General features: G+C 40.0%; 1 protein-coding gene across 1 annotated transcript; it reads left to right on the top strand.

The window, feature by feature from the left end:
* Positions 1 to 6,244: 6,244 nt before the first annotated feature.
* On the top strand, positions 6,245 to 8,527 carry LOC104419512 (GDSL esterase/lipase 5). Its single transcript, XM_010031189.2, has 5 exons — positions 6,245 to 6,657; positions 6,739 to 6,860; positions 6,948 to 7,178; positions 7,775 to 8,024; positions 8,102 to 8,527. The coding sequence occupies exons 1-5, from the start codon at positions 6,402 to 6,404 to the stop codon at positions 8,344 to 8,346; spliced, it is 1,104 nt and encodes a 367-aa protein (XP_010029491.2). The 5' UTR covers positions 6,245 to 6,401; the 3' UTR covers positions 8,347 to 8,527.
* Positions 8,528 to 14,294: the final 5,767 nt, after the last annotated feature.

Raw genomic sequence — 14,294 nt, 5'->3', positions numbered from 1 at the left:
GGGCTGTTCAATTTGGTTGGACATATGGGCAAAAAATAGCAATCTGATCTTCTTTGATCCCAGTTGTCCAATCTTGTTTGATCCAAGTCATTCGATCGATTTTTAGGGTTCCCTATGGCAGCAGCCATTTGATTGTTCTTTCTTGCAGCCCCCTCGCGCACTTTGACGGAGCGGAGACCTCCAACAAAGTCAAGACCTCCATGGACGTTGATTGCTGCTTCGGCCGAGCCAGAACTCATTAGGAAGGTGGCAAGAGCAACACCTTCACCAGCTCTCCCTTACTCGGCTATGACAAGTCATTGGCTTTCCTCTTGGACAACTAGTTGGTAGATCCAGCTGAGAGTCAACATAGGTTCCATCATCAAGATCTGTGACCGAAAAGGAGAGTATAAATTACTCAAAATCAACAAAAAGCGAGTAATTTTCTCCGTTTCTTTTTATTTCGTAGTATTGCTGAAGCTTAGCCTTAGGCCCCTCAAGCTGTTCTTCAACTACCTTAAGCTCATTCCACAGAGCTAAAAGCTGGTTGAAGCAAGAGGTAATTAAGAGGTTACCTTGCTTCAATTCTAAGAGGGCCTCAGTGAGTGCGAAGAGTTTTGCTCAGTCGAGCCTCCCGTACATCTCCCGTATACTATCATAGATCATTTTCGCATCCTCGATCAGCAATCTTGTGTAAAACAATTGCCGGTCCATGTGTGAACAAACTGGTTGTACCTTCTCTAGTGCCGCTGAAGCTGTTTATTGGTTGGGAAGGGGACAACTTTGTTAAAGAAGTTGTCTTTGTCCTTTATTACAAGTGCTTGTCGAAAGTCTAGAGCCTAGGCGCTGTAATTATCCAGTTTGGTGAGCTGCAAGATGATTAGTTGGAATTCTAGATTGTCACCTAGTGACATGTAAAGTGGGTTGTTGGGCTTGGGGCGGCCTTCGGCGATTAAGACAACATAGGGTAGAAACCCGGGTTAGAGAATCGGATAGGGATTCATTCCTAGACCCAGTGGAATGGATCCAAGTCCCTAACCTGAGCCTATCCAACCTGGTCCACCTCCATTCGGATTATTTTCTTTTGAAGATGGAATTGGCCCACATCCATCAAGTCGAGTTCCAAAACCTGGAACATACTCCTCTTCAAATGGGCCATGTTGAGCCCATGTGTAACTTGGCCCACCAGCCCATTGGCCTTGAACTAGGTACCAAACTTGGGGCCATTGAATTGGGCTGGTGACCTATATTAGAGCAGGTGTAGACACGGTAAGGCTATCTTCCTTATTTAGGTCAACCAGACCCAAATTATGCAAATGAATTGGACCTGGGGATTGCTTTGGTGAGTTGTGGGTTTCCTCCATTGGTGATGTTGGTTGGTTGACACGGTATTAAAAAAAAAAGTGTTGAATTCCTATAAGATGGTTGGCTTATTTTGTAGGTTTGGAAACGCAACAACAAGTCAGAGAAAAAACATTAGCAATTCTAGGGTTGCAGAAGCTAGGCAAGAATGGAACGCTCTAGTACCATGACAAGAATCGAGGAAAAGTTTAAAAGAATTGTGGTTTTTGTATTTCTGTATATCAAATGTACATGTGCAAGCTCTATTTCCAATAATAGAAAGAAAATGTAAAATAGGATAATAAAATTATATAATTGTATTTCCTATCTACCAAGTCAATTAAGGATTTCGTGAATTGATGATTGATTAACTGAATCAATCAATTCACGAACAAGAATCGATATCAAATTGTATTTCCAATAACTTCAGTCCATTTTCATGGAGGATTATGTGGGGATGGTGGTTGGCAATATTAGCACTGTTCTTGAGGTAAAGCCACATCCATAATTTTCCTTTAAAATCGGAGCAAGAAAATTTAGGTTTTTGGCAATTCCACCTATTGGGTGCCTCTCGGCCGTTTGATTGGTAACCGGAAATGGTTCTTGTTTGAGACCAACCATCGAGCTAACGAAGCTTCACAACATAGCTTTTCCTATGACTCTCACCAAGCTAGGTGGAGCAGGCCCCGACTAGGCTCGATTGGCTCAAAGGACAAAACAAATGAACCTAAGGAAGTGATTTATTTTCCGGACCCAAATCGCCAATTTTGCCATACCCAACCCAATTCATATCGATCCCATGTTATGTAAAAAAGTTTTTGATTTCAGGCAGAATATAAATAAGGACTTGTGGTCACGTACTAAGTACCTCCCACTTAATCAATTGACTCTAGTTGTAGCATGCTACTTGAAAAGTTCCTTCGAGCACACAGGTGAGGGGTTGGGGTGACCAATCTCGTTAGAATCACATCATGTTTTTCTTGAGTGGAATAATTCAAATTAAGATTTTCTCTTCATGAGTGACTCAATAGCAATTGTTAAGCAACCAATTTAGGAAATCATACAATTTTCAAAATAGGGTAAAAGCCACTAAGAACCCCAAACTTATACCCATGTGATACATTTACCCCAAATTTATACAGTGTAAAACATTTACCGTTATATCAAAAATCTCAAACTTTTTTTAGTGATATTAAAAAACCCTAAATTTATATATGTGGGACAGATTTATCCTAAAAATTTAGGGTAAATATATCATACAAATAAAAGTTTGAGATTTTTGAGGTCATAGAAATAAGTTTGTGATAAATGTGTCATAGTAGGCAAAATTTACAGCTTTTTATGTCACAAAAAATAGTTTAAGGTAAACATGTGTGTGTATGTATGCGTATAGCACTCTTTTTAACATATGGCAAATCATATACCTAACTCTCATTATAAACGTGTGTGTGTATACACATTGAATTTGAACAGACATGGTGCAACGGTTGGTCGGTGGGCCAAGGGTAAACGGTCAAAGAAGAGGAGAAGTCTGAGAGCCCACTCAGGAGAAAAGGTGCAAGAAAAAGAAAAGAGAGAAAGAAGGAAAGAAAAAAACGCAACTCACCGGCCAACTCTTATATTAAAATTCTATTATGGGCAAATCGTAAGTTCAAATTAAAATCTATAAAATCTTATAGTTTCATAACTCCATAAATTATCATTTTCTATAAAAATACATAACTCAATGACTCAGAAATTAGATTTCGCCGCACAAATTTTCAATAATTCTAAATTTCAAAAACTAATTGCGACGATTTATTCAAATAAAGGATTAGATACTTTGATCACTTATTGACATTGTAAAAGGGAGTTAAGTTGGCTTGGCAAAGCATTCGGATAATAAATTATGCCCATTATGATATAATAATTTAATTTTTTTCTTACATCAAAACCTTCAAATTCGCATCAAGGTGACAAAAGTACTTCTAAGCTATTTGCTTGAAGTGAGATCCGCGTATGTTTTCCTACAATTCTTTATGCAAGTTATCACATCAGACTTTAAACAGTCGTTGTGGATGTAATGGGCGATAAAATGTTTTTGTTTCTATCACTAGTACAAATTTGGATTATTGGTGACCCGAAAAACAATTGGGGCTATTGGGATTGTGATGATTTTCTATAGTAAACGAATGGTATATTGATACGAGTTGGAGTACTGAAGACACGAAAAGGAAAAAAAAAAAAAGAGCTTAGGCTATTGATGTCACGTTGGACAAAACTTAAATCTTTTTGCGGTTGATATGATGTATTCGTGCCATACCAGTACAAATTTAGGGGTTTGGGAGGAAAAAAATAGGTGCTTCGGGCATTGATTTTTTATTTTTTTTTCCGTCGGTAGCATTATTCAGGGTTATTTGTGGTATTTTCCTACCATTTATGATTAGCTTTTTCATGTTGAGCACTTTTTCGTGATCAGTTACTGCCACTTGGATCAGATTGTCAACGTGGATGATTAAAAAAATGCAAGTGCCTAGAAAATAAGACCCCTTTTTGGCTTGTTCCTCAAAGAACGCCCAGCGCAAAAACGTGGAAGTGAAATTTAGTGAAAGCACTTTCACGTGCTCAATAATTTATTTATTTTTTTGGAATAAGTGTATTAAAAATCATAAAATTTGTCAACAAGGTATAATTTAGTCATAAAACTTTTATAAATGCAATTAAATCCTAAAACTTGTTAAGAAAATGCATTCGAATCCTAAAACTTTCAAAAAGTGCAATTGAGTCATAAAAGTTGTCAAATTGATCAAATCAAATCCCTCATTTGATAACACTTTTTGAAAGTTGTAAGATTTGATTGCACTTTTTGAGAGTTTTAGAACTTAATTGCATTTTCGTGACAAATATACAAACTTCTAATACAATCATCCCTATTTTTTTTTTGCCATATCGTGCTCAATAATTAAAAAGTCCTTAACTAGTAAATTAAGCATGATATTAATTAATTTATTTCAATCATTGTATTTAATTACATAAAACTCGATTACTCGATGTCTTTGTGCTAGAGAACTCACAATTACTCAAGAATTCTGTGAATACCCCGTGGCAATATGGGGTTGTGAAAAATTGAAAAGAAAATGACATCAATTTTATGTATGAATTGACTATTTATGAGGACATCTATGTGCTCGTTTTTCATAATGTTTATAAATTCATAATGTCTGTAAACGTATTATTGTCATTTTCCTTTTAACTTTCATTGCTTCAAACTCCTTATTAGAAGACACTAATGTCTTGATAGGCAAAATCGAGCAATCACCCGTGTATCTAGAAAATGAAACCAACATTCCAAACTACCACGATTGTGTAAACAAAGTAGCGTGCAAAAGCATATCTAGAAAATGACAACGCATTCGCTAACTTAAAAATGACGAAACTTGGACAAGTAATAGAAGACATATCGAAATAAGTATTAGCTAATTATTAAGATGCTAATTATTCCCCATATAGCCGTCGGGCATCCAATAATCAGCAACACATCTTCACTCATCGTTTTTCACATGCCAAACAGCATTGTATTTCTATGATTATTTTGAATTCTTCTTCTTCTGAGGCAGGCTTCACCCATTCATTATTAATTTTCTAAGGTTAATCTTGACCGAATTACATATGAAGAAATTAGTGAGACATTACGCACGATACTTTTTAGGGTTAATAATGCTAAAAACTATAAATTACGTTGCCACGACGCCGAAAGATTCTAAATCATGCCCATTATGATATTGATAATCGAATTTTTATTTTCTAACACCAAAAACCTCCAAACTCAGACTGATGTGACAAAAGTACTTCCATGCTATTTGCTTGAAGTGAGATCCATTTTCCTACTTTTGCTTATGCAAGCCATTGCATAATATATTAAACAGTCCCCTTGGACGGAATAGGTGATAGAACATTTTAACTCTTGTCACTAATATAAGTTTAGGATTTGGTGACCCAAAAAACATTTTGAGCTATTGGTATCACAGTGACCAAAGTGTGTACCATTTTTTTTGTGATAAACAAATGATGCATTTGTCAAGACTTGTACTAAGCTTGAAGATGTGGAAAGAAGAAGAAGAAGAAGAAGAAGAAGAAGAAGAAGAAGAAGAAGAAGAAGAAGAAGAAGAAGAAGAAGAAGAAGAAGAAGCTGCTTGGACTTTGGTGTCACGTTAGGCAAAACTTATGATTTTTTGTGGTAGACAGAATGTATATCATATTGATACAAGTTTAGGGGTTTCAGCTACTCCAAAAAAAAAAAAAAAAAAAAGCTTGAGGTGTTTCTTTTTTGGATTATTTGTGGTATTTTTCCTACCATTTATTATTAGCTTTTTTGTGAAGCACTTTTTCGTCATTAGTTACTACCACTTGGATCAGATTTTTTACGTGGATGATTAAAAAAATGCGAATGCTTAGAGAATAAGACCCCTTATTCGCTTTTTCACGAAGGAACAGCCAGCGCAAAAACGTGATAGCGGTGGAAGTGGAGTTCAGTGAAAGCACCCTGACGTGCTCAATAATTCAAAAAGTGCTTAATTAGTGAACTAAACATGACATACTGATAGTGATTAATTAATTTAATTTATTTAAGTCACCATATATAATTGCATAAAAGTTGATTACTCGATTATTTGTGCAACGAAAAAGGGAACTCATAATTATTCTGGAATTTCTGTGAATACCTCCAGGTAATATGGGGTCGCGAAAAATTGAAAAGATTATAATTTATAAATTGGTAATGAGTTGCTTCGACCGAAACTTCTGCGGAGATGTGCTGAAATTGCCGGTGGACCGCAAAATCGGGAAAAAAAAAATGAAGTACGGAACAAGGAGTTGTTCAAACGTGCCTCGCCTGCTATAAATGTGTAGCGAAAGTCAGAATGCAAATTAGGCAAGCAAACAGCCCCAGAAAGTTTAGACCCTGCCAATTTATGACGTCATATGTTCGGCCAAAAGAGGGAAGAGCTATCAGGAGCCTTCCTCTTCCCAAGTTACGTATTTAAGTCACCCAAGCATCGATACAAAATCCCAAGAGACGCCGCATCGTCCGACCCAAGTTCGCCATGTCGGCTCCGGATTTCCACGTCCTTTTCGTCGCCGTCTTCGCCAGCATTCTCCTCTTGGCTCGCTGCGACATCGATCGACCACAACATGACGTCGCTCTGTTCATCTTCGGCGACTCACTCTACGACGCTGGGACCAACAACTACATAAACACTACTGCGTCTTACAGGGCAAACTTCCCTCCTTATGGCGAGACTTTCTTCAGCTATCCGACTGGCAGATTCACTAACGGCCGTCTTATGGCTGATTTTATTGGTATAACTTCTCCATGCTCTAGTCTTTTTTTCCCCCCATAAATGATTGATTGCACACTCAACATCTTTTTGGGCGATTCAGCTGAATATGCGAAAAAACCACCGATCCCATCATATCTCCAACAAAAGAATGGCGAATTTGTGGGAGGGGCAAATTTCGCGTCCGGTGGAGCTGGCGCTTTACCCGAAACTCACCAAGGATATGTATGACGAGTCTCTTTCCTTGTCTTTGCTTAGATGGTTTTTTTATGTTCCACTTCGGGGTCGTCTTACTTAGTTTTGCTTCTTTAGGTGGTGGATCTCGGGACTCAACTCAAGCAGTTCGAGAAACTGGTGAAGGATCTGAGGAAGAAGCTGGGGGATGAGAAGGCGAAGAGAATGGTTTCGGAGGGCGTTTACATGGTCAGCATCGGAGCCAATGATTACTTGTATCCGGTTGTCAACAATCCAGCTCTGTTTCAGTCCATTTCCATGGAGGATTACGTGGGGATGGTGGTTGGCAACATTAGCACTGTCCTTGAGGTAAGCCATATCCATAATTTCCCTTCAATTGCGTAGCATTACAGCACTATTAAATCCATATAAACAAGTCAATAGGGTTGCAATTATTGGGAGGATTTTGTTTTTTGTTTTTTGTTTTTGGTCGGTTTGAGGATTTTGTTGTCCAAAGCATTTTCTTCTTTATAGTTCTGTCGCTCCCTGACTTTTTGTTTGATGCTGACCAATAATTCCTTATTAAAATATATATCTATGATCTTATGAGATATTAAAGCGATTTTCATGTCGGTGGTTCTGTAGTCAAAATATTTTCTTATTGTTTGAGTCATATTAAGCAAACACGCTTTCACACTCAAGACACTTAATAAAAGTTTTCAATTTCTATGATGATTTCATTATAATATTTAATTACTTTCTTAAGGGGTATTTAAAGGTCAGTTGCACTTCATTATTTGTTTTTTGCCCATGTATTTTTCACGTTCTACTCCGAACCTCTTATAAATTTGATTTTATTTTAGTTTGATATTAAATTAAAGGTTATCACACATCTTTATCAAATGTTGCAATTGATCTTTATCAGTAGATTGTAATAAATAGATCAATCTTCGATTTTTTTCCAGGGTATATATAAAGTTGGAGCAAGAAAATTTGGGTTTTTAACAGTTCCACCTGTTGGGTGCCTCCCGGCCGTTCGATTGGTAACCGGAAATGGTTCTTGTTTGAGACCAGCCATCAAGCTAACGAAGCTTCACAACGTAGCTTTTCCTGCGACTCTCGCCAAGCTAGAGTCTCAATTGCAGGGATTCAAGTACTCCCTCTTCGACTTGTACACTTCCTGGATTAAAAGAATCCAATACCCATCAAAATATGGTCAGTCATTTGCACTATTTTTGCACAAATTAAAACTTTTCCTAGATTTTCGTTAATCTCATGAAATTAAATTCCAGGTTTCAAGGAAGGGAAATCGGCGTGTTGCGGCTCGGGTCCCTACGGGGGGAACTATAGCTGCGGAGGCATGAGAGGGGTGAGAGAGTACTCGTTGTGCCCTAATCCCAAGGAGTACGTGTTCTTCGATTCCTACCATCCAACTGAGAGCGTTTATCAGCAATTTGCGCAGTTGATGTGGAGTGGACGTTTGCTTACAACCAAGCCTTATAATCTGGAAGCATTGTTCAAATATGGGAACATTTGAGCTTTTGTTTTTTCAACGTCCTGGGCAAACAATTGGGAATCAAGCTTCATCTCATGAATGAATGAATGAGGCATATTATCACAGTTTAAATTTGTGATTGCATTACTGTTGTAATAATGTGAATGATGGGAACCAAACTTCATCTCATGAATAAAGGAGGCATATTATTGCAGTTTCATTATACGAGGTTCAAAGTGAAGCATATATCATATCAGTCGTCTATTCCATTTCCAAAATATTTAGAAATCAAGAGGACATCATGCAAGTTTTAGATACTGGTTAAGTTTTTTTTACATGTGCCCGCGGCCTTGCAAATTACACGCAGTTCATGGGGTTTCAAACGGGTGACTTTTAATTTCTGGATTGGAAATTCTCTGACACCAATCAACTAAGCGAATTTTGCATACTGAAATGTAACTTTGGTCACGCCCAATGGTCTATATTTACACCAGCCTTGTACGCTAGAGTTTGAGGAGAAAACTGAAAGAAGGTGAATTTAACGAGACATTAGGAAGGGAAAGCTGAAAAGAAAGGAAGATTCTCTGCACAAATCACCGTGTTCAGAGAGCTACTCTTGCAGCTAACACAATTTGTCTTGTTGTTCGGAGCAATATTTATTATAAGAATTGGAGTTCGAACCCTTAGATTCGCTGAAACAATGATCATATCTAGCACAGAAAGATGATAAATATTTCTTTGTTTGTAATATTTCCTTCAAGCGGGGAACGCATGCATGCCCTCTTTTTGGACATAGGAGATTAATTCTCTACATGAGAGATTTTAATAAGGGATTTGGCCATTGTAATCCCCTCTAATTTAATAGTGGATTTGTTCTCGTATTAAATAAGGCATTACTTCTAGAAATTATTCTTTCCAGATAGTGATTGCAATCTGATCCGACCATGACCCCTGTAAGAAATGTATCTTTGTATGCTTGAAATTTAGAAAGTGACTTATACTTAAAATTGAATAGGAGTTCTACGCTCTTAAATTTAAATGGGCTTCCTTGAGATGAGCAAAAGTGCCTAGTTTTTCGAATAATTGACAGTAAGTAGAAACTTTGAACTTAGGTGGAAGTCTCACTTGCATCATGTTTGACCCAATCGAGGAACCAGAATTGGATCTTCCTCTATCGAACTTACTTTTCACTTTGTCTACCCTTCTCTCAGCCCTTTGTTCTTTCTGCTTTCAAGAAGGGCTCTTTCTTTCTACAATGTCATCTTCTTGGTAGCTATTATACTCTCCATCCACCTCAGAAGAATCTCCCTCTTGTCTTATCCAAACTAGAATTTTGGTTTTATTGTGATGTTTACTTTTTTATATTTCTGAAGTGCCAATCTGCGTACATAATTCTTGCAGCTTTTTCTTTTACTGCATTCTCCTTCTCCGAGTCCTCGACATCAGCTTTTGCTCAGAAGGCTGAGTTTTTTGCAGGATATCCTGGATTTCTTTCTCTATAAACCACTGCCCTTAGGGTTGTGTTTGATTACTCTGGGAGGCTTCTAGTGTTGAATGATTAAAGGTGGGAATTCATCTTCATATTTGAATTTGGATCCCCATCCTAACAGTACCACCTCAGGTGACTTTTGTTTTAGCTTAGGAGTCCTCGAGTACCAAACGTAATAATCGAACTTTCTACTCAGTTTTCCCAAAGTTCCAATGTTTGGATGCCCTTCTTTATAAAGCCGCTTGAGCAGTACCCTACTTGTCCGTTTTCATCTAGGTGTCGCCACACTTTCAGGCATCTATTCTTGGAAACTATGCTCCTTAAAATTATTCCCCTGCGAACCTTGGATTTCTCCCATCTTCAACCATTGGTTGCATGTGAATAAAGTAATTGCAGGAGGAGCCATAGTATCGAGGAGATTGGTGGTACTACCTGTCATCGTTCATGTTCCTAGGTCTTATAGATGTTCCTTCCCGATCATGGCAATACCTTGATAATGCAAGATAGTCATCACCATCTGAGAAATATTGATCCGTGATTTCTCTTCGACACCTTTGACATAAATTCCTTCAATTTGTACGTCCTCTAAAAGCCATCAACACCATCCCGGTCATTTGAGGGAATGGATTCGAGTCAATTTCCATTATCCTATCTCCTTCCTTAGCAAACTTAATCTTACCTTGACAAATTGCCTCTTGAACGCTTTCCTGAAAACATTGCAATTATTGGTACTATGGCTCCAAGAGTGGTGCCATTTACAATACATTTTGTTGCCAATTTCCTCCTTGCTTGGGATGGCATGACCTTCTGTCAACCTTACCACCCCCATCGCGTACCAAGTTGTCAAAGATATCATCCAACTCAGTGACATTAAATAAATACCTTGACGTGTACTTAGCCCTAACCATTACTGACTCCTTTTATTCTAGCGGGCTTCAAAGCATGGCGGGCGTATGCCTTATCCAGAGTCATCTTTGCCACCGCAATCTCAGTAGCATCATCCTGAGTATTATCTTCTTTCGAATCCTCTTCGAGATCATACATGACCGCATTGTGTTTGTAATCCCGATAGGGCTTTTTATCTTTTTCCTTCCAAAGATTCTTGTATTGAGTTGTTGCAGCAGTTAATGAGAATAAATTAGTGAATTTTTGCCTAGTCAAACGCTGCTTTAACGCAAACTTTAGACCATTTTTGGCCATTTCAACAACTTCTTTTTCCGGAAGGAAGAACAAACACAAATTTCTTATCTTTTTAAATCATGTAACAAGCTAATCAACAATCTCGTTGTTATAGTGCTTGACCGTTGCCAAATCCAACAATGTCACTTTAGAAATTTGACAGTAAAATTGTGTATGGAATTTGTTCTTCATTTCGTCCCAATTATGTACCAAATTTGCAGGAAGTCTAGTATACCAAGTGAATGTCGTCTTCAATAATAATGAAGAGAAAAGAATGTACAATCTCCCATTATTGTTAACATCACCACATTGAGCCGTAAATCGGCTAATATGTTCCATTGTGGACTAATTATCCTCCCCAGTAAACAGAGTAAACCCAGGAATTTTATATTCCCTAGGGTATGGAACATTATCAAACTAATCCGAGTACGGTTTGTGATACACAAGCCTCAGGATGCCTCCATCCAATCCCATCCTCTACATCACTAAACAAGCGACCTGTTTTATCATCCTTTGATCTTTTACTGGATCCATTGCTTGATTGGCTTGATTCATTCATACCCTCGGTGGTGAAGGAGGACAATTTGCAAAATCGCTTGGTCCCTCTTACAGTCGATAAAGCTACTACCTTGCAACCAACATGGGAATCAACCCACTATTCACTACCCTTGTAGGTGATGTCACATTATTGCCCCCTAGACAATTAATATCGGGGAGTATTGGTTGCGGGACACCTGTCTAAGCCTCATTTTCAGGGTTTGAAGTATCTTCGATTACCCTTGCAGGATTTATGCCACTAGAGATTTCTGGCGCTGATCCAGCGAGGGTAAATATTATAGGCATTCGAACTTGTTCACTCTGGTTGATTTAATTCTAGTCGTTCACACTATCAGCCCTTTGTAGAATGGAACTATGCTAGTGTGACCGTTATGAATCACATTTGCTTGATTTGGCACTCCCATCCTCAAAGTCAAATCAGTAACCAAATTGTTTAAAGAGGAGTCGAAATACTCGACAAATAACTAGCCATATGATTGGCCATATCATTTTGTTGTTTTTTAAACATCCTACTCACGATGGCCATCACCGTTGGATTTAGGGCCAACTCTTTCATCTGGTCTTCGGACAATTCTCGTGGAATGTCCTCAAGATTATTAGTCGTATCGAAACCATCAATAGGATCTAGATTCTAACTGGAAATCTCGGAACGGACAGTTTTCTCTCCAACACGTTGTAGGGATGAATTATCCTTGCCAGCAGAAGAGCAACCCTCTTAATTCCTTGTTTTTGTCATCAACACCTCCTAAGAGTGGAACACAATGGTCCCACTGAGTGTGCCAAAAAGATGTTCACCGGGGAAAGTTCTCTCAACAAAATCTTTCACCAAAGAGAAAAAGCTTCAGTTTTATTGTTTACGACAGATCTTGTGTCACTGTAGAAAGGAAGCAACCGATCTAAATTATTGGTAAAAAGTAAAGTGTAGGAACAACAGGAGAAAAGTATAAGTACAATTGAATGTAAAAGTGTGATAAAATGAAAGATAACAACTTGAAAGTAAATGATCGATTATTGATTTGGCAAAAGGTCCTTACATTGGTGCCTCTTTGGCTATTTATAGTGGTATTCCAAAAGGAATTGCCTTGTTGTAGTTACCATCTTGATATCAATAATGTTCCAGAAGTTGCAAGCCCTTTGTCGCATTGTTCGAGACCTTTATTTGTCTACTATTGGCATCCCGGCTCATTCGCTATGGATTCCTATGTTTTGGGCTTGCTTTATTCTCTTCGGCTTTCGAAGCCCAATAAGCTCATTTGGGCGCTAAAAAAGTATTTGGAGATCAGGTGATCATATTAATTTTTGCGCATTTCAATTAGTTCATATCTCCAGACGACCTTAAGGGCACACCCGGGAGAATTACCAAAAGTCCTAAACCTATTGCAATTGTGCCAATTCAGTCCTAAATTTTTTTTTTTGCCAATTTAGTCCTAAACCTTTTATAATTGTGCCAATTCAGTCCTTCCGGCCAAAATTGGCCGGCCGGAGCTGACGTGGATGCTGGCCGGAGACAGCTGGCCGGCGAACAATTTTTTAATAATTTAAAAAAAAAAAAAATCAATTTTTTTAATTTTTTCGATTTTTTTTTTTTACCTCCTTCTTCTTCCTCCGCCGGCCGGCGCCGGCAGGCGAGGGCCGGCGAGGCTGACCTCGCCGGCCACCGGCGAGGCTCGCCCCGGCCGGCCACTAGCGGCGAGCCTCGCCCGGCGGCGGCGGCTGCCGTCGCCTGCCAAGGCGGGCTCGGCCTCGCCCGGCCATGGCGGCGAGCCTCGCCGAGATCTGGTTACGGCCTCGCTAGTGGCCGGCGAGGCCGCCGTCGCCGAGATCCGGCGAGGCTCGCCTCGCCATGGCCGGGCGAGGCCGAGCCTCGCCTTGGCCGGGCGACGGCGGCCTCCCGTCGCCGGGCGAGGTTCGCCCTCGCTTGCCACGCGGCGAAGGCGAGCCTCGCCCAAAGAACGGCGAGGCCACCATCGCCCAGCCATGGCGAGGTCGAGCCTCGCCTAGCGACGGCGGCCTCGCCTTCGCCGGTGGCAAGCAAGGGCGACCTCGCCTAGCGACAGGGGGAGGCCGCCGTCGCCCGGCCAAGGCGAGGCTCGGCCTCGCCCAGCCATGGCGGCGAGCCTCGCCGGATCCGGCGACGGCGGCCTCGCCGGCCACTAGCGAGGCCGTAACCAGATCCGGGCGAGGCTCGCCTCGCCATGGCCGGGCGAGGCCGAGCCTCGCCTGGCCGGGCGACGGCGGCCGCCGCCGTCGGCCGGGCGAGGCTCGCCTTCGCCAAAGTGGCCGACGAGGTCAGCCTCGCCGGCCCTCACCTCTGGCCGCGCCGGCCCGGAGGAAGAAGAAGGAGGTAAAAAAAAAAAAATTCGAAAAAAAAAATTCGAAAAAAATTAAAAAATTCGAATTTTTTTTAAAAAAATTATTAAAAAATTGTTCGCCGGCCAGCTGTCTCCGGCCGGCGTCCACGTCAGCTCCGGCCGGCCAATTTTGGCCGGAATGACTGAATTGGCACAATTATAAAAGGTTTAGGACTAAATTGGCAAAAAAAAAAAAAGTTTAGGACTGAATTGGCACAATTGCAATAGATTTAGGACTTTTTTGGTAATTCTCCCCACACCCCGCGCTAGTATGTTTTGCAAGTGAAACCTTGTTGTTATGGTCTTACAGCAAATAAGATTTTGCTTAGACGTCTGTCAATTGTTATGGCATTTCAAGGAGATGATAACGAATTGCTCTCTGACTCTTCTTTTCACGGAATATATGAAGTAGG

The sequence above is a fragment of the Eucalyptus grandis genome, chromosome 9 (assembly GCF_016545825.1).
Source record: "Eucalyptus grandis isolate ANBG69807.140 chromosome 9, ASM1654582v1, whole genome shotgun sequence".
Classification (NCBI taxonomy): Eukaryota; Viridiplantae; Streptophyta; class Magnoliopsida; order Myrtales; family Myrtaceae; genus Eucalyptus; species Eucalyptus grandis.
This window is presented reverse-complemented; position numbering and strand designations above follow the sequence as displayed.

Coding starts and splice junctions, on each gene's coding strand:
- LOC104419512 (XM_010031189.2), top strand. CDS start 6,402: ATGTCGGCTCCGGATTTCCACGTCCTTTTCGTCGCCGTCTTCGCCAGC. Junction 6,861..6,947: donor CCGAAACTCACCAAGGATAT/GTATGACGAGTC, acceptor TTGCTTCTTTAG/GTGGTGGATCTCGGGACTCA. Junction 8,025..8,101: donor CCAATACCCATCAAAATATG/GTCAGTCATTTG, acceptor ATTAAATTCCAG/GTTTCAAGGAAGGGAAATCG.